The following is an 18,072-nucleotide window of genomic DNA, read 5'->3' as shown; positions in this document are numbered from 1 at the left end:
AGGAAGGAGCTAATGACCTCGCGCAGGGTCGGCCCAATCGATGGCCGGGTTAAAAGCAGGGCCAGAGGCAGAACGGCATCCTGGGAGCACGCACATTTAGACAATACCACTGATGATTGTGGAGAGTGCGAACAGCGAGGCATCACCAGGCCTGAGTCATCTCTGTGAGGGTGTTAACTGTGGATACTTTCACTGAGCAGCTGCTGTAATTAATTAGAAAAATTTCGCTCCTGAACTCCGACTTCACTCACAGCACGACATAAGTAGGACTGCCACTAATGATCGTTCTCATTACTGATTTGTCTACTGATTACTTCCTCGATTAAAAGAACCGTCTTTTAATCTAGGAAGGGTCAAAAAACTGAAAAAATGGGAATCATCACAGTTTCTCCCGTCCCAGGATGACATGTCCGCAGCAGCTGTATTTCACCACCCAAACGTGGCAAAGCAGCAAATCCTCACATTTAACAAGCTGCACTCAGCAGATCTTCATGCACTTTTGCATGAAAAATGCCAAAAATCTATGCAAATAGAATTTCTGTCAATAATGAACCAAACTGTAGACAAAGGCTGTAAATAATCATTAGAAATGAAAGAGCATGCAATCAATCAAGCAGCGACAATTCTGATAATCCATTAATCATTCAAGTCAATTTTAAAGGAAAAATGCCAAAAACGTGACGTTTTGCTGCTTTTCTTTCTTTTATATGACAGTAAAATAAATATTGTTTGACTTCAGGACTATTTTTCAGAAAAACTGTGAGTTTGTTAATCATTCAGCAGATTGATTGATGATGAAAATAACTTGGGCTGCAACTAATGATTGGTTTCATTATTGATTAATCTATAATTTGCTCTATTCGTTGATTAATTGTTTCATCAGTAAAATGTTAAAAATGCCTGTGGCAAGCTTCCAGATCTGAGAGTGACATATTGAAACGTTTCACTGTGTCCGACCAACAGCCCAAAATCCAAAGATATTCAATTTAAGCAGCAAATATTTAGATTTGAGAAGCTGGCAGAAAGTGTTTCGCATTGTTGCTTGATCGATGACTCAATGTGACTGATCAATTTTCAGAACGGTTGCTGATAACAGCCTCAAAAATCAGTTTCTTGGTGCAGTTACAGACACAAAAACAGAGACTGAAATCCCCTTCATTCATAACCTTTGTTGTCTTTCGCTCTTCTCTTCATGCAACCAAAAAAAGCAAAAATAAACCTGAAATATAATCTAGATCAAAACTCAGAGGTGCCAAAATAAAACAAACATGCTAAACATATTTGCACATAAGCAGCTGAGGAGACAGCGGCGGGGACTCCCAGACATTATGGGGCATGGGACGGGGGGTGGGGGAGGTGGAGGAGTTCACCTCAGAGTCCCAGCTGGCAGACTGACAGCCAGGCAGGAGGGCGTTTGAACCCAACACACATGGGACATCTGACTGTTATCAAGTCCTGTGGGATAAAGCCATTACAGCCAGAGCCAGTAAAGCTGATTAACTCTCTTGTGTTTCCACCGAGCCCGAGAGAGAGGCACAGACATGCGTGATCAAGTTTGAAATAACACTCAGAGTAACATGCAAATAACCCTGAAAAAAAGGGAAAAACTGCAAGATTGTTTGCCGCATTATCTGTTTGCCTCCCCTCCCCAACTTATGGGGGATAGCCTAGTTAGAGAAGGGGGGAGGGGGATCCTGCATGAGATCTTCAAGCAGGATCTTCGTGCAAAAGGTAAAATACAACAAAAACACTGATTAAAACACTGCTGTGCATCTCTGAAGGCGATCTGTGCACATCAGTACAGGGAGACGATGTGATGTGTGTCCCACATGCAACAGAGAAGGGGACAAAATGATGAGTCCCTCTGTCAAAATAGACGTTGATGACCTGACAGTGACAATATAAAAAACTGAAAGTGTAAGGACACACCAGGGCCAAGGCACTATCAATTAAAGTCCCATCAATAAAGGTCAAATCCACGGGGAAGCCCGCGAAGGTTAAAAAGACGACATGATGGATGGAGAGCCGACAGAGGGACTTCACGGGGACGACAGCTGGACATGAGAGGAGACGCGCTGACATTATAATTTATACATTTAGGTTATGCTTTAATTGGTGAGCAGGTGGAAGTTGCTCAAGGACACTGAAAACAGGTGATGGCCGGGGCTGAACCCGGGACTGTCCTGTAATGGGACAGTTTAGGGTCCTCTTTGGGACAGCTGCTGCAGGACGGACGTTGAGTGAACTGGCAAAACAAAAGTGGTGTCTTTCTAAATGTACATTTTGAATAAGACGCTCATAGAAATCTTATGCCTCAGATAAACACAGCAGCCACGTCTGTCTGGCCGTAACTTGTTGAGATAGCATCGCCATACCTTGAGGTAGTCGTTTTCAGATCTCAGATCCTCAACCTCCCGCTGCAGGTCCTCCTCAGCTCCATCCTTGGTACCCGGGAGTCTGAATTGTGCGCTTGAGGACGGTTTCTCGTGCTTGTGTTTCTCTCCGTGCGCCCCCGGAGCGGGCTGAGCCTGAGACATGCTTCCCTTGGCGGCGGAAGCCTCGGTTGTGCGCAACGGAGCATCAGCAGCCGCTCCGGTCGCTTCTGCCCGCAGCGGATTATCGGCTCCCAGCTGATCCCGGTCACTGGAGCCGGTACCGGACTCGGCGTCGCTACTAGCGGCCGGGGCCAGCCTCTGCTCGTCCGACAGCGGCTCGGACGGGCAGTCGGACAGGTCTGAGCTGCTGTCGGTCTGGCTGACACGGCCGAGAGGCGCTCCGGTCGGTACCCGGATCGGGGATCCATGGCTGAGAGGCCCGGGGGACCCCGAGGCTAGTTTCCCCTTCTTGCTTTTGACGAGGATCGGACTGCTGGTGCTGTCCGGTTTGATGCCGGCGGCTTTGGGCTCGGAGGCTGCATGCTGGGGCACCTTTGTGGGCTTCTTCGCCACGGAAGACTTGGCGTTACTTTTTGCCGTGGCTAGTTTCTCTTTCGACCCGGTTGTGTTGCGTCTGGAGCTGCGGCTCGGATGGGCCAAGGGCAGTGTGGCAGACTGCTGCTGCTTGTTGAGTTTGGGGGATTTGGGTACGATGGCAGGTGGTTTGGTGGCGCGGGAGTGCACATCCTTGAGGAAGGGTCTGGCCGGGGAAGGCGCTCGGTTCAGTCTCTTCTTCTCCAACTGGTGGTTCTGCGGTTTGTTGTCGCTGCCAGAGCCATTGGAGCTCTCCATTATACACCGACACCGGCAGCAGGAGGGCGATGAAGGAAACGATCAATCCACAACACCGCGGAAAATCTCTGACATGCGACACCAGAAAAGCAGCCAGGTTTCTCTACCTTCTTCCTTGTCGGGTCGGGGATGCGCATCCTGCGTTGTGCTGGATGTTTTACTCCATCGCGTCTGCATTCACCAGGTTGTCATTGTAGTCCCCTCTGACTGTAGCCCCCTTGGAGGAAACGCTGCAATAAAAAAGGGATTACTGGGACGGATGGGATGACAGACAGGTTGCATCTGCAGACAGGGCTTGTAATGCTCAAGTTGGAAAGAAAAGAGTCAGTCGGAGTCGCATCAGCCCTCTTCTTCCCCCGCAGATCGGGTCTCCATCCCTCTGTTACGCCGGGCTGTGAGCGGTGGGCCCCCGTGCCTCGTACCCCTTCCCACTCCCTCCTATCTGACATGTAAGATCTGCAATCGCTGCGGTGTGAGGCTCGACGCCCGTGATTTTCTGCGGGGCGCATGCGCTGATGTCTCACGAGCGCCCAAGCACACCCCTTGTTTTCTCTGGGACCAGGTCTGACACGCTTTGGTGCGCATGCCCTAATGACACGCACCCCATTGGCTGCTGAACACCTTCACATGAGGTGCAGAGATGGGTTCAGGAGATACCAATACTCACCTCCCTCTGTGGGAAACCCGGAGTCAGAGCCTCTAAACCAGATCCTCAAATCAATGGTTTTATTCCCAAGACCCTAAAATAATTTCTTATCTGTGCTCTGAAGTAAAAACAACACAATCTGTCAATAAGTGCAACCTTTGTAGTTCTTCCTCAGAGGCCCCAGAGACGCCACAGATCCTCCTTCTGAGACACACACCATCACAGAGCAGAGTCAAAACCACAATCTGGTAATAAATATAGATATCTTTAATTGCATTTCATTAGTTCAAGAATGCCACAAGTTATAAATACCACAAATCTGCTTTAAACATGCCAAAACTTTTCAAAGACTTATTACAGGTTTACTACAAAGTACAGTCTTCCCTCTTGAAGGATGCACATTTCAAATAAAAGCATTTTTGTAAAATGTATATTTAAAACACTGAGTAGTATAAGGCTTGGCTATTAAAACACAGACCACGGGGGTTAGTGCCAAATGCTAAAAGTCAAGGGGGACAAATGAGAGGTTTGATTCCAAAAAACAATATCAAAAGAAGTGTTATTTCAAAATACAAGCGAGAAAGTTGCACGCACGTCGCTGGCTGATCATTTTATTGCAAGGTGTGCTTGGATGTCAGTCGGTTTTTGTTAGCAAAGGTCAACGTGTTTGTTCCGGTGTGAAACCACTCATTCGTTAGGATATATGTATAATGTGCCATTTTAAGTCCACAAAAAGCTTGACGGTAACATAAAACCTCCAATGAATAGGGCGTCAGTTTAAAATCAGGTCCTTCGAACGGGCTCGTCCTCGCTCACCCTCCGACTTTTACTTCAACGGTTAGAAACAAAACAGAAACACTCACAGTGCTACATTGCTAATATTGCATTAACTGAACAAAAAAAGAAGGAAGAGTTAGATGATTATTAATGCCTATGAGCACAGGAGGGCTTAACATGCACAGCCTAATTGTTTAGAAATGTGCGAGTGAAGGGACATCTCCATACTGGTCTGTAACAAACTGTCAGATGATGAATCCAGAACAGCTGCCCTCCTCTGAAAAGACAAACATCCCCTTCAAGCAGGATTTTTTATGATGTTTATTTGTTATGAACATCTAAACGAATCAACTCTGCAGTAAAAGCCCGTCAAAATTAGCAGATATGAGCCGATTAAAGTTTCCTGAGTCATTCAAATACGAAACAGACCTTCCTGCGCGTTTCCCTCGAGGGAGGGAGACCAAACGCTCTTCTCTCATCTGTATCTGAATCCAGAGGAAAAACATCAGAAACGAAACACTTCGCAATATTAGTAACAAAACCAAAACAAAGGCTGAAACCGTGCATGCGTGTCTACTCGCTACTTCATGTCTGTATGTCCTCTAAAAAGCCAGCAGCACACCTGGAGAATGCCCCCTGCGAAAACACCAATCCCTCAAAGACTACATTACCCATCTCTCCTTGCACCGCCATCCCACTTCAACAGGGTGTGGAAGAGCTCAGAGCGGCAACACTACCGAGGCAACGTCGATCTTCACTAGAGCTAAAAACTATGAGTCGTGCACTTCTTTTTTCCTGCACGTCAGCTTAACTAGGCGAGATGGATTGTAGTGCAAAACATTACAATTTATACAAATGTGAAATGAGGCGTTCCAGCCACTTTAATACCTTAAGGCGAAGGAAAACGGACTGATATGATCACCACGCAACCACCTCGCGCTCGCAGCTAAAATCTGCACCTTGTCCAGTCATTACAGCAACACACTTCATTTACATCATGTGCTTTTGTTTACCTCAAGTCAACCCGCCACTTGGTAATAATACCTATTAATGAGAATATAAAACTACTGTACCTAGGCCCAGAATTTAAACTAAGCTGAAGAGACGTGAGATATTGTTATCCCTTTTTCTGTAAGACAGATGATGCAGAGATACCAGACCATCGGGGAGACTCAGACAAAGTCAAGCTTAGTGTACAGTAAGTGTGAGGACTTGTTTTTTTCTTTTTTACAGAAAACAGGAAGAGAACAAGCTGTAGAGTCCTCAACAGTCGCCCTCCTTGTAAATGTGCAACTGCTTCCAGAGGGCTCTCTACCTCGAAGGCACCGGCGGGGCACAGCTAGCCTAACGGTCCAAGAAATGAGGTAGTCTGGGGTGAAGTGTAGACAGACGGGTGGTAGGAAGTGGGTGATTCACCAGGCCTAAGTGTTAGTGTAGTACATGTCATAGTGTACAGTTACAAAACAGGAGAAGACACGGGGGGGGGGGGGGGGGGGGGACGACAATACTGGTTGTTAAGAAGGTCCATGCATCTTACATCAGCAGTCAGCAACTCCAAACTGCTGCTGTTTGCTGCCCCCTGGTGGCCACATTGGTACTCTGCATGTGTGAGCTGAATGTGTGTGTGTGTGTGTGTGTGTGTGTGTGTGTGTGTGTGTGTGTGTGTGTGTGTGTGTGTGTGTGTGTGTGATGGGGGACCACTCTGACTCTCAGCAACAGCGCATGCGGGGAGGCGGCAACTCCGGAGGCACTTCCGGTTCAGGCTGCAGAGACAGGACGCTGTTGGAAAGCTCCTTGTTGGGAACTTCCAGAGGCATCTGTTGTATCAGGAACAAAGGACGAGTCAGTGAAGACACGGTTAACGCACTGAATTTTAGACAGCGTGCTGAAGACGGTGACTTATCGAGTGCAACGGCTGAATAAGAAAGGGCTGAATTTAGTCGGGTTAAGACAGAGCTGTATGAACTTGACATTTGGATATTATTAGACTAGTGCACTATAGAGAGTGGGCGAAAGGTGAAACGCATTCACTTCTGTTCCTGTCCTGCCTCATTCTGACCACACCAGGTGGAATTCAGTCTGACTGCACCTCCACAGGCAAATTACATGACAAGCACTGATGACAAAGCCCGATCAATTAACCGGCACAGATGTCGGCCAATATGTAGCACAAACATGGCAAAGATATGTTTGCAGTAATCTAGAAACATTACCTCCATAACACAGCAGGAAGCAGTTAAACGTGTATTTTTCTGTACTATGAACTAGAAAATGTCCCTTCTGTGCATATTTTGGTCACAGTTCTTTAACACTCAAATCTGAGGGATCCTGACGAGAAATGCTGGTTCATGTAATGACTTTATGTCAAAAACTGTGCGCTGTCTAAGACATCGTTAAAAGATTCTTTTAACTTTCATTTATCAATATTGCTCAAAAAGATCAAATAAAATGTTGTCAGGCTCTACTGACAACTCACCAACCTTGCTAAGGATGTCATCCACAAGCTTCAGGAAGATCTCATCGACATTGAAGTTATCCTTGGCACTAGATTCGCAGAAGCGCATTCCACTTATTCGAGAGGCAAACTGTGACAGAAAGTCAGAGGAAAATAAGCTCAGTGTCAGCGGAGAAAATCTGAATCACACTGAGAGCAGAAATTCAGCTGGACGTCACAGAAGAAACTTCCTCAACAACTAGACACTTCATGAAAAGTCCCCACTCTAGATTTAATGGAATATTTGGGTTAGCATGCTGCTATGCTAATGCTACTTACAACATGTAGTGTCAGTGTCTGGAGGAGGGCTACGGTGCTATCAGTGTGTCTTTATAGTACATAAAGTGCATGTTCTAACACGATCCACTGGCATACTGGAAACATCTATCCGCCCTACGGGTGGGCAGTAGACCGGCTTCATCGCCCTCACCGGGGTCACACACGACTTGTATTCTGCAATACCGTTAAAATTACGTGCTAGAATGTGGCTGCGATGTCAACAGTAAGCCTCGTCTGAAGCCATTTAAATAACCCGAGCAGTCGACTGGATGCGGGAAACTGTTTTCACGGGCTGCCTTTTGTGACATCTCGCACAGCCAGAGGCGACGTTATCTCCACGCTTCACACTGCAGCACGAGCTCAGCTGGTTCTGTCGTTACAGTGAAGCTCCCTCTGCTGCGTGCCCGGCCTGTATGTGTGTCTGTACTTATATAATATACTCTGGGCTTCCTGCCAGATATGCTGTTGAGATGCCTAATCCCACCGCTCGTCTGACTCTGAGAATGAATCATAGTACTGTTAATAATTTTCCTACATTATGGGGCAGGTGACTCCTTCCAAAGCACATGAAGGCCAAGACCTCATTTTCATTCCTCTTTAGAGCCAATAAACAATCTGTTTCTTTATCATTTCTTCCTTCTTAAGGTGTGTTCCCTTACATTACCAACAGAGTGAATACAGATACTGAACGTGTGTGTTAGTGACGCGGTGGTGTATGGGAGCTGGTGTGTGTTGAACCTACCCTCTCTCCCTGCTGTTTGGAGATGATGCGATCAGTCTCACAGTCCAGCTTGTTCCCGACCAGGAGAAGCTCTGCTTCCTCTGAGGCGTACTGACACAAAACAGCAAGTGGAGAGGAGACATGTCAGGAGTCATTGGCCTCCCATTCCAGAGAAGTCAAGCCAGATTACTGCGACCAAATCTGTTCAGTGCACCGTCACCGGCACAGCAATTAAACGTCACGAACATGACTCATTGAGGTTTTAAGCAGCGTGATTTGGCAACATTACAACTCATGTTTTGGGAACTTGGATCTTGGACCTCTCAGACTATGAGAGGACTACGGGGACAGAATTTGCTTCACTATTTGATCCATTTCTGTGTGATGCCATCAGGCAATATATCATTATCAGAGTTTAAAATCCTCAAAAATCCAGTATCTGTTCAGCTGTGACTGAAACAGTGTTTCTGCAACATGACACCTCAGAAAACACCTCTAGCTCCAGTAACTGCTGCCAGAGCTGGACAGATAAAGGACAGAGCTACAGGTGGAGCTATAAGGGGACGTGTGGCGAAATGTTCTGTCACTGTACATGAGAAAAAGATGGAGTTTGGACACTTTCCAACATGTCTGCCACATAATAACAGCAGGGAGACAATGCAGAAAAGTCACATTCCTCTGATGAGATCTTTAAGAAACACAGCTCTGCTGCAGTCTGCCAGTTTGTTTACCTTGTCTATCATTTTCATCCACTTGGGCAGGTCGTCAAAGGTCTCCTGCTTTGTGATGTCGTACACTAGCACTATTCCCTTGGCGCTTCTGTAGTAGGCTGATGTGATGCTGTTGAACCTCTCCTGGCCAGCGGTGTCCCTGGATGAAACGAGTGAAACCCAGTCTAATTAAAAGTCTGCGCAGTCAGTGCAGGGTCACAGAGATCTCTGGGAATATTAAACAGCTGATTGGGTGATTTGACCCAAGCATTGTTCAACCATTAAAGATGACTACGACGAGTAAGTGCTTAAAAATGAAAACATCAGATCAAACAACAAACGGGAGGAAGAATCAGTTTTCTGATCAGTGTCATTAATGACTAATGCTAACAATATAATCAAGGAATGCCAGTCTTTTTTGTTCGTGTGTACATCATTCATTTCAAAGCACTAATTACTCTTAATGTGGGCCAAATCAAGCATCCACATTATCATCCGGTGTCTAGCTAAAACAAAAGATCTGAAGAGTTTTGTTCCAAAATGAGACATTTAAAAAAAAAAAATCTGACGTGATCAGTAATTTTACTTTAACCTCCCACAATTAGCATTGATAAGCTACATTTAAACATGTCAGCGATGGTTTATAACACACTAAAATTGTAAGCAGATATAAATGAACTGAGAAGTGACAGTAAAAGACAACATGTTAAAACAAGGTAAAATCTGTCTACAGAGAAGTGTTAATGCACAATAATCTAACCTTGTCTTAAATGTCCTCACATAAGCTTACAACAACATTATAGCTCTATAAACCATTTATTAAATGCTAACATCATGTTTTAAAGGGCCAAATTAAAGTGTTACCACTCCAAACCAAGTACAGACATTTGAAATTAGAGTAAATATCCTGCATTTTGGAAATGAACTCTTCGTTTTAAAAATCCAAACTTGCAAACACGTTTTTAAATGCATGAGTGGATTCACTTCAGCTGATGCTATGATGGTTAGCAGCGTGATGAGCAGGTGGAGCTCCACTCACAGAGCTGTGTTACTGTACCTTCAGCATGCTAGTCTCTCCCTGTTCCCCGTGTGAGTCACAGTCAGGCTTATGAGCAGCAGAGTAGACAGACACAGCAGCAGCGCAGTGGCGGGGTTAGGGAAGGCCAGTGATGGAGCTCGATGTGAGCAGTTCAACGTGAGAGATGAGACACACTGAGGACGGCCATCCCGAACGGACAGGTCAAGGGCGGGCGGAGGAGCGGGGGTAAAATGGGACGTGGTGATGGGTAGATGTGGCGTGGATGGGGTGTTAGTGAACAGGACAGATGCGTTAGTGAAATAAGCCATGGAGTTCCCACATTTTAGCCCAGCACGGTCATATCCTCAAAACAAGCTTTCCTGACTGTAATTTGTGGCACGTTACTCACTTTTTCAACCGCTGGACTCAAACACTAGATGTTTTCAGAAAGTCATTAAGGCCTAGTTAAAGTCACAAGACACAAGTAGAGGCCGAACAGAATCAAATCAGTGAAATCACATCCTCCCTGACGCCGACGGGCTATCTGAGTAATAACAGTGGTGGTTCAAGAGCCCTGACTCACTGCCCACATCTCTGACAGTATATTAGATGATGAAGTGAAACAAAAGGCAGTCCAGTCTGATTATCAAGCTACAATAACACTCCATGTCTCCAGAAGCCAGTTGTGAGACATATTGACTTACCGCAGACATTTTAAAGATGGATATTTTTCTTAGTGTATCGTCTTATTATAGCAAGACCATTTTCAGAGAAACACTGTATGCACGGTATGTCAGATTAACGCAGAAGAACAGTCACTTCAAAAACTGGGTTGGCTTTAGCACACAGTGTAGTTTCCAGTAAAAATTCACATTTTTCTTATAACTGCCAGCAAGGAGCCTCAGATACAGGGCATATCGCATCTCCTCCAGACCAACCAGCATGATATGATCCTTACTGACTTAACAATGGTTGAGGTGTAAGCCGCACGTCGCCACTGCCTGGGTTTTAAATATTTAACTGTATTAGAATCAAAGTGCAGTTAAGTCTTGAAATGAGAGGGATCAAGTTAGGCATTTCATGAAAATGAAATGCAAATGTATTTACTTTTAATTATCATGTGTGTTTTCGACAGCCACAACAATGAATAGGTTAGCTTTCAACTGCATATATAGACATATATATATGTCTGTGTTCTTTAGTACTTCTGTATGTAATTTTAATGCCTGTCCATATATATATGTATATACCATCAACCTGCCAGGGACTGCAGATGAAAATTAGCCTGTATGGCTAAATCTGGCACATTTACATGACTTAAGAGATCATGTTAATTAATGTGCATTCTTAAATAAAATAAATATAAACTGCTGCATTAATCGCCAACTTTTTGATAGTTCATTAAATGGTTTGAGTACATTTTTAGATAAACAAAGTCTAAATTCTGATTCTATCTTCCTAAATACAAATATTTTCTGATTTCTTTACTCCTCTTGACAGTAAACTGAATATCTTTGGATTGTGGATAAAACGGGACATTTTAAGACTTCATCTTGGGCTTTGGGAAACACTGATCTACACTTTTCACCGTTTTCTTCCATTTTCAAACCAAGCAACAAATGGATTGATCAAAAAAACAATAAACATGGTTGACAAAACATGTTTTGGTGCTCCAAAACATGCAATGACGTCATTTTTAGGAAATGATTTCTTATCTGCACATGCATTACCTACCCAGCACCCAGTGAGCCACCTGCAGTGTTTGTTAGAGCAGCCTGCAGGACGACAGGACGGACACAGAAAGTGCACCATGCAGGGGGAAAAAGGAAGTGGAGACTCCTGCCAGTTACTCACCAGATCTGTAGTCTGATCTTCTTCCCTCTCAGCTCCACTGTCTTGATTTTGAAGTCGACTCCTGTGAGGGGAGTCAGAAACACACATGTGGACACGGACAAGAACCAGCATTTCCTGTGTTGTTTTGGCTTTATATAAATATCTCTTCAGTCAGATTATTGGTCCCGTCTTTGTAAGACAGAGTTATGGATGGTTAAACATGTTTATTTAACGGCAGGTTTCCTTGGAGTTACACTTGCAGTTAAATCTGCGTCATAGATTTCAAATCACAATCACAGTGATCTTCTACGATGTGGAAATTGTGGGATTAGAAACCATTTTCAGGCAGACTTGAGTGACAAGCTCTTCCCTCCATCGTCTCTGTGATCAAACAAACACAACATCAGTGAAGCGCTGTGTCACAGGGCACTAAATGGAGCTCTGCCACAGCAGCTGCTTCTGTGACTATTTTGGGATTGGACACTATGGCTGACTGTTGTGCTGGTCACAGGACTGTTTATCCAATTATATTTATGGTTTTGTGTATTTCAGGATGGCAGCATGTATAACCATGGCACGGTAATTTATCACACGCTACTCTTGTTTTCAATAAAACACCAGTGATCACACAGTTAAAGCAATTGTGTTTTGGGGAAGAAAACACATGAAGAAATATGAAAAATGGCTGTTCAGAAATTGAGATGTCACTCGATGGGATAAGACTATAGTCTCATTTCAACAAACAGGGTCACCTGTAAGTTAATTAATTACTGGTTTGCTGCAGATCCATGCTATGAAGGTAATAAGTTAACAAGTCTCTTCCCTGCATTGCTGGGCTCTAAAATCCCTGACAGGTCTCCTTTGAACACCTTAAAAATACAACAACCACCCTTAAACACGATTCCAAGCCTCACACGTGTGTTTGTTTAGTTTGGTACTTCATAGCAGTGCGGTGTGATAGCTAACGTTAAGACATTTTGTTAGCTAGAAGTGTTGTTGCTGCCGTTAGCTTCAGTTAGCTTCAGTTAGCTAGCTACAGCCGGTATTTAATCCGCTGTTGAGTCTTGTTGGACAGCAAATGGGGTGAAAAAACGTTTGTAACGTCCAGCCTTTGGTAGTTCAAGTGCCTTCCCTCCAGTAAGTAGACAGAGCCCTGCTAAATGCTGTCAATAAAAAGTTGACAAAAACAAGTGCCGTAAACGCCTCCTGTCCTCACCTACGGTCGACTTGCAAGCTTCGCAGAAAGTGTCGTCGGTAAATCTCTCCATGAGGCTGGTTTTACCCACACCGCGGGAGCCAATGATGATGATTTGAAGTTTAAAATCAGCGGGCCTAGGAGGCATCTTCCTGCGGCGCGACTGAGCCCCCAGAGCGGGGGACGAGTTCGCGGAGCCCCCGCCGCCACCGGCGGCCCTCCGCGGAATGTCATATCTCGGATCCATCAGTAACTCCACATTTGTAATTGCTAGAGAAACCAGGCAAACGCGCGCAAAGTGTCACACAAGCGGACAAATTAGCTATTTCCAACTTTCTTTCGTCGGTGTAGAAGTTTGGGAAAGTTTGTCGCTCGCCGACAGTTGTTGTTGTTCAGCCATGAGAGACCGGGGCCGTCATGACGTCAGTAACCGCACTGTAACACGTTTCCGCTTCCGGTCCGCTCCTCTGTAATTCTCTAAATTATAATTTCTTCTAAAACAAAGAGTCGTGGTTCGTAGTTATTTAAGACCAAGTGACAAACTGTCATCACAGTACCAATAATTTAGACTGTGTGTGTTGTTTGAAAGGAGTGTATCAGTCCTGGAGGTGGTCACTCAGTGTTTTCACTGAACAATAAAATCAGTTTGGCGGATCTTTCTTTGACTCTTAAATAAAGTCATAGTAAACCCACCCACCAACATTTGGCCTTAAGTGCAGAGGCCATAGTCATCTGAAGTCCCCTGACCCCAACATAATAAAAATGCCTCTATTTAACGATCGCTTATTTATTCAGACTTTATTTTGGTACCTTTCTATTGAGCACACACTACTTCATGTTCAAAACCCACTTACAATTAATGTAGAATTGGCACGCAGCTACAGCTTTACTTTAAGAGGTTACTTTAAGAAGTTGACAACCAAAGTGCCATCAGGGCAAAAAATTAGCTGCTGGGCCTCCATCTCCCCCCTCTGTGCAATGTGTGCAGTTTTTCTGTGCTGGAATATCTGGAATCAGGTTTGCTGTGTGGTAATTTATAGTAATTTATTAAGAATATGCAAAATTTGATTTTGACACAGGGACCCTCCTCAAGACAGGGCCTCAAGATCAGCAGGACCAATATGACTTAAGTGTCAGTTGTTATTGTGTGATCTAGTGCTGCATATTCCCACACATATTATAAATAAGATAAATTAGCTAATATAGCTTCATACTTTAAGACCAGAGATTTCTGGTTATTTGGCAATCGCCTCCTTTAATCTTGAAACTGTGTCATAGTCCTGCCACATAGTAAAGAAATAAACTGAGTCAAGTAAGATTTAATTCATGTAGCCTAAAATCACAGTCACTGTTATTTAAAAGGCTCACAAAATCAACTGCAATCACGTCAGCCAGTGTACGGCAGCGCAGGAGCATTTTTGTCCTCGGCGGCACCCGTAGTCTGCGACATTGGAAGACGACGTTTCGCTGGAGGATGAGTTCCTGCTAATCCAAAATCGACGAAAACAACGTCCATAACAGTTTATCCACAACAAATCCGTCACACCTCATCGACTTAATTAACAGCATGGCCGCTCAGAAGATAAACGAAGCTCACGAGCACATAGCTAAAGCTGAAAAATGGTGAGTTATGGTTGAAAATGTCTCATTCCTGCGCAGGAAGCAGCAGCTTGTTTTACTGTGATGTTAGCTGAGCTAGCTTTAGCGGCCAGTGTTGCTTTTTCATGAGGGGCTTTGCGACGTAAATTGACAACATGTCTGCATCGTCAGTTTATTACAGGTGGATTAAACAGATAGTAAATGAGCCACGCTGTGTTGTTCTGTAACTGTCAGTAAGTTGATCATTTAGCTGAACCTGCTAGCTTCAGCCATTCATAATGTGCTCGCCGTCATGTTTCTGCAGCTTAAAGACAAGTCTGACAAAGTGGAAGCCTGATTATGACAGCGCTGCATCAGAATACGCCAAAGCAGGTAACCTAAAATCAATTTTATCCCTAAATGTGAAGTAACCCTGTAACAGATTACCATCATCCTCCTGCAAACCAACCTGCCTGTGCCCTGTTTTCAGCCGTGTGCTTCAAGAACGCGAAGCAGTACGATCAAGCGAAGGATGCTTATTTGAAGGAGGCTGAATATCACACAGAAAACAAAACGTATCCTCTCTGTGCTCTGTCCTGGCTGTAAGACATGACCCTGCTGTCTCTTGTCTTGTACTTTCCTTAACGTGTCCTGCAGGCTTTTTCATGCTGCAAAGTAAGTATCCGCGTTATAACCCCAGTTATCAGCGATAAGAAAAACACTGTGTTACTCAGACTCTCCTCCTCTTCCTCAGGGCTATCGAACAGGCGGGTATGATGATGAAGGTGAGTGCACCCACAGCTGAGCTCATTGATGGGTGGATGTTGGGAAAATGCCGCAGCAGAACTGTGACTTTGCTGTGTTTGCAACAGGAACAAAAGAAGATGCCAGAGGCCATCCAGTACATAGAGAAAGCCTGTATGATGTACATGGAGAATGGGACTCCTGACACCGCTGCCATGGCTCTGGACCGGGCTGGAAAGTAAAAAACAGCACCTTTATTCTGGATACTGCCTCTAAGCAAGTTGATTAAACTGATTTCCTCAGCGCTTTTCTGGTGGAGGTCGCTTTGTGTTTGCATTTTCAGCTCTGCATTGCTTATTAATGTGTTTGTTAGCTTTGAGAAGGCACTGTACCCTGAAGACTTTCCTCCATCTGAAACCTTTTTCTTGTATCACTCCCAGACTGATAGAGCCGATAAACTTAGAGAAAGCCGTGGACCTCTATCAGAAGGCAGCTGGCGTGTTTGAGGTGAAGCCGAGCTTTTAAAAAACTGAATGAACCAGTGACCTGATGGTGGTTGTTGATTCGATCTCTTTTCACTTCTACGTGTTTGTGTTTCCTCTCCGCAGAACGAGGACCGCCTGCGTCAGGCCGTGGAACTGCTGGGAAAAGCCTCCAGACTTCTGGTCAGGTTAAAAAGGTACAGGGGAGCAGATAAAGGTGGAGAGGGCGTCAACACGTATCATCTGTGCTGCCAAATTAGAGGTGGTGGTTTGGAATAAAACCCAGAAAGCTTTAGTTCGTTGACTTATCTGGATCGACGTGACACCGGGACAAGTGGACACAGGAAGTTTGTTTGTGTCCACAGGTAACGTTAAACTACAGAACCTGCTGGTCATCGTTTCTCACTGTGCTCTGCTTTTTCTAACCAGGCTGGATGAAGCAGCAGTCGCTCTGCAGAAGGAGAAGAACATGTACAAAGAGATTGAGAACTTCCCCATGTGCTTCAAGGTGGGTCACTTTGTCTGTGCACATATTAACTAGCTGCACATTAGCATGCATATTAGTAGCACATTGGCTCATTATTGGTCATTTAAAGCACTTATTAATCCCTTATTGTGCATGAATTTGTTGGTATATATTCCAAAATGCAAACTATGGCACTTTGCTGGTGGAACAGTGAACTGATGCTCTTCACTCTTCAGAAAACGACCGCTCAAGTGCTGATTCACCTCCACAGAGGGGACTACGTAGCAGCCGATAAATGCGTCAGAGAAAGTTACAGGTATGTCTCACGGCCATCTGTCATTTCTGTCATCTGTGGCCGACCGTGACATCACGGTGGCCGCGCGACACGCTTGCCACTTTAACCTGAGGATGGTTACATGAAGCTGCTTGGTCTCCACCAGTCTGCCCGGCTACAGCGGAAGCGAGGATTGTGTTGCCATGGAGACACTACTGCAGGGCTACGACGAGCAGGATGAGGACCAGGTCTACCGCGTGTGCAACTCACCTCTGCTGAAGTACATGGACAATGATGTGAGTGCTGCTGACGTTAATTATTATTGATATGTTAGCTGACGTCCAGCTGCATTAAACGCCTGTAGTATTTTATTTGGTCTGCTGGATCAGACCTCTGTGAGCGAGTATAACATTTTGTACTTTTATGGAGCTCAAAAACAACAGCAAACAATGCCAGTAACAATATTTTATTAGTTTATTATCTTGTGCATTTCTTTTCTAAAGAGAGCATTAAAGTCAGGAAAGTTTTTCTCTTTCACATTAAATTGTAGTTTTACAGGATGTGGTCTGGAATGATGAGCTTTTACAGGGTTTTTTCTTCTCCTGATGGCTCTTATTTTTTCTGAATAGGCCGAACATTAGAGTGAACACATTTCCATTAGGTCTGAGCAATTAATCCAAATATTATCAAAATCGGAAGAGCTGAGATTTTTTGATGAAGCCAAAATGTGTCCAAAGATGGCACATCAGATTCTCCAAACTCAGGGGACATGCTTAGATTGATTTCAGTGGAAATCATATTAGAAAAAAATCACCATTCCCATTTTGTTCAGCCCTCGTTACATCGATCACGTTTTCACCCAAAAGTTAAATTTCATGCTCAGCTTTTAAGAAATAAGCAGAAAGAAAAGCTGCTCTTCCTGTAGAAAAAAACCCCTCAGATTCACAACAGTTTGTTTGTCCAGACAGGTTGAAATGACAGCTGTAATGATGGCTGGGATGGGGTGAAAAATGGCTGAAAAATGAAAATGACTGATGAGGGAACGTTGCAGAGACAGATCCAGTCTGAGCTGTTCATATTATACATTAACAGTTTAACAGTAATCTGCCTCATCAGCGCTGAGGGTGCGGCCCGGCGTCATAAACAAACAACTGTCATCACAGTCTGATGCAAACGCTCCTTAACTGCTGACGTGATTGGTGCGCACACATATGACATCATCTTTTTTCTGACAGAGCCCCGCCTATTTCAGCCACCGTCACAGCCCCAGACAAAAACAGAGACACATGCAGTCAGTGTCACATGAAAGCATAAAACTGGTCCAGCTTCTGCACAGAAGTGTTCATGCAGGATCCCACCGAGGTCTCTAAAATCTGAGCTCTGATGTTACGTTTTGTTCCCCGGTGCCTCACAGTACGCCAAGCTGGCCATTTCCCTGAGGGTACCCGGAGGAGGAGGGAAGAAGAAGAAGGCCGCTGCTGCTCCACAAGGCGGCGCCAGTGGGGCGCCGGCTGCCGCCGACGAGGAGGATGATTACGAGGGAGGGCTGTGTTAGCCTCCAGCCTCCGGAGCGCCGACTCTACCCATCTGCTGCTGCACCACGACACCCTCTGTGTACGAGTTAAAAA

The 18,072-nt window shown here is 44.8% G+C and overlaps 3 protein-coding genes across 9 annotated transcripts in view; 1 reads left to right on the top strand and 2 right to left on the bottom strand.

The window, feature by feature from the left end:
* The window catches only part of LOC139338404 (microtubule cross-linking factor 1), a 66,934-nt gene extending 63,215 nt beyond the window's left edge, over nucleotides 1-3,719 (bottom strand). For all 7 annotated transcript variants that reach the window (XM_070973368.1, XM_070973365.1, XM_070973366.1 and 4 more), the window contains exon 1: nucleotides 2,376-3,719. In XM_070973368.1, coding sequence (XP_070829469.1) covers nucleotides 2,376-3,227 — 852 coding nt within the window. In that variant the 5' untranslated portion in view covers nucleotides 3,228-3,719. The remainder of the gene's footprint in view (nucleotides 1-2,375) is intronic.
* Nucleotides 3,720-5,861: 2,142 nt separating this feature from the next.
* rab12 (RAB12, member RAS oncogene family) lies at nucleotides 5,862-13,337 on the bottom strand. Its single transcript, XM_070975045.1, has 6 exons — nucleotides 12,922-13,337; nucleotides 11,727-11,787; nucleotides 8,876-9,014; nucleotides 8,166-8,255; nucleotides 7,131-7,235; nucleotides 5,862-6,467 (listed from the first exon to the last, which is right to left on the bottom strand). Exons 1-6 carry the CDS (start codon nucleotides 13,145-13,147, stop codon nucleotides 6,360-6,362), a joined length of 729 nt encoding a protein of 242 aa, XP_070831146.1. The 5' UTR covers nucleotides 13,148-13,337; the 3' UTR covers nucleotides 5,862-6,359.
* A 992-nt stretch (nucleotides 13,338-14,329) lies between these two features.
* napgb (N-ethylmaleimide-sensitive factor attachment protein, gamma b) lies at nucleotides 14,330-18,072 on the top strand. Its single transcript, XM_070974525.1, has 12 exons — nucleotides 14,330-14,523; nucleotides 14,804-14,871; nucleotides 14,969-15,053; nucleotides 15,136-15,153; nucleotides 15,233-15,263; nucleotides 15,351-15,460; nucleotides 15,663-15,729; nucleotides 15,831-15,901; nucleotides 16,134-16,212; nucleotides 16,407-16,486; nucleotides 16,611-16,740; nucleotides 17,859-18,072. Exons 1-12 carry the CDS (start codon nucleotides 14,468-14,470, stop codon nucleotides 17,997-17,999), a joined length of 936 nt encoding a protein of 311 aa, XP_070830626.1. The 5' UTR covers nucleotides 14,330-14,467; the 3' UTR covers nucleotides 18,000-18,072.

This window comes from Chaetodon trifascialis, chromosome 11 (assembly GCF_039877785.1).
Source record: "Chaetodon trifascialis isolate fChaTrf1 chromosome 11, fChaTrf1.hap1, whole genome shotgun sequence".
Lineage (NCBI taxonomy): Eukaryota > Metazoa > Chordata > Actinopteri > Chaetodontiformes > Chaetodontidae > Chaetodon > Chaetodon trifascialis.
The sequence above is the reverse complement of the archived record's forward strand: the minus strand, read 5'-3'. Positions and strand labels throughout refer to the sequence as shown.

Bases quoted from the DNA above. Each gene is read 5' to 3' on its own strand.
- rab12 (XM_070975045.1), bottom strand. From the start codon at position 13,147: ATGGATCCGAGATATGACATTCCGCGGAGGGCCGCCGGTGGCGGCGGG. The intron at 8,256-8,875 runs GTAAACAAACTG...GTTTTGTGTCAG, and splicing joins GGATGAAAATGATAGACAAG to TACGCCTCAGAGGAAGCAGA. The intron at 6,468-7,130 runs GTTGGTGAGTTG...CTGATACAACAG, and splicing joins TGGATGACATCCTTAGCAAG to ATGCCTCTGGAAGTTCCCAA.
- napgb (XM_070974525.1), top strand. From the start codon at position 14,468: ATGGCCGCTCAGAAGATAAACGAAGCTCACGAGCACATAGCTAAAGCT. The intron at 15,730-15,830 runs GTGAAGCCGAGC...TCCTCTCCGCAG, and splicing joins AGGCAGCTGGCGTGTTTGAG to AACGAGGACCGCCTGCGTCA. The intron at 16,741-17,858 runs GTGAGTGCTGCT...GGTGCCTCACAG, and splicing joins TGAAGTACATGGACAATGAT to TACGCCAAGCTGGCCATTTC.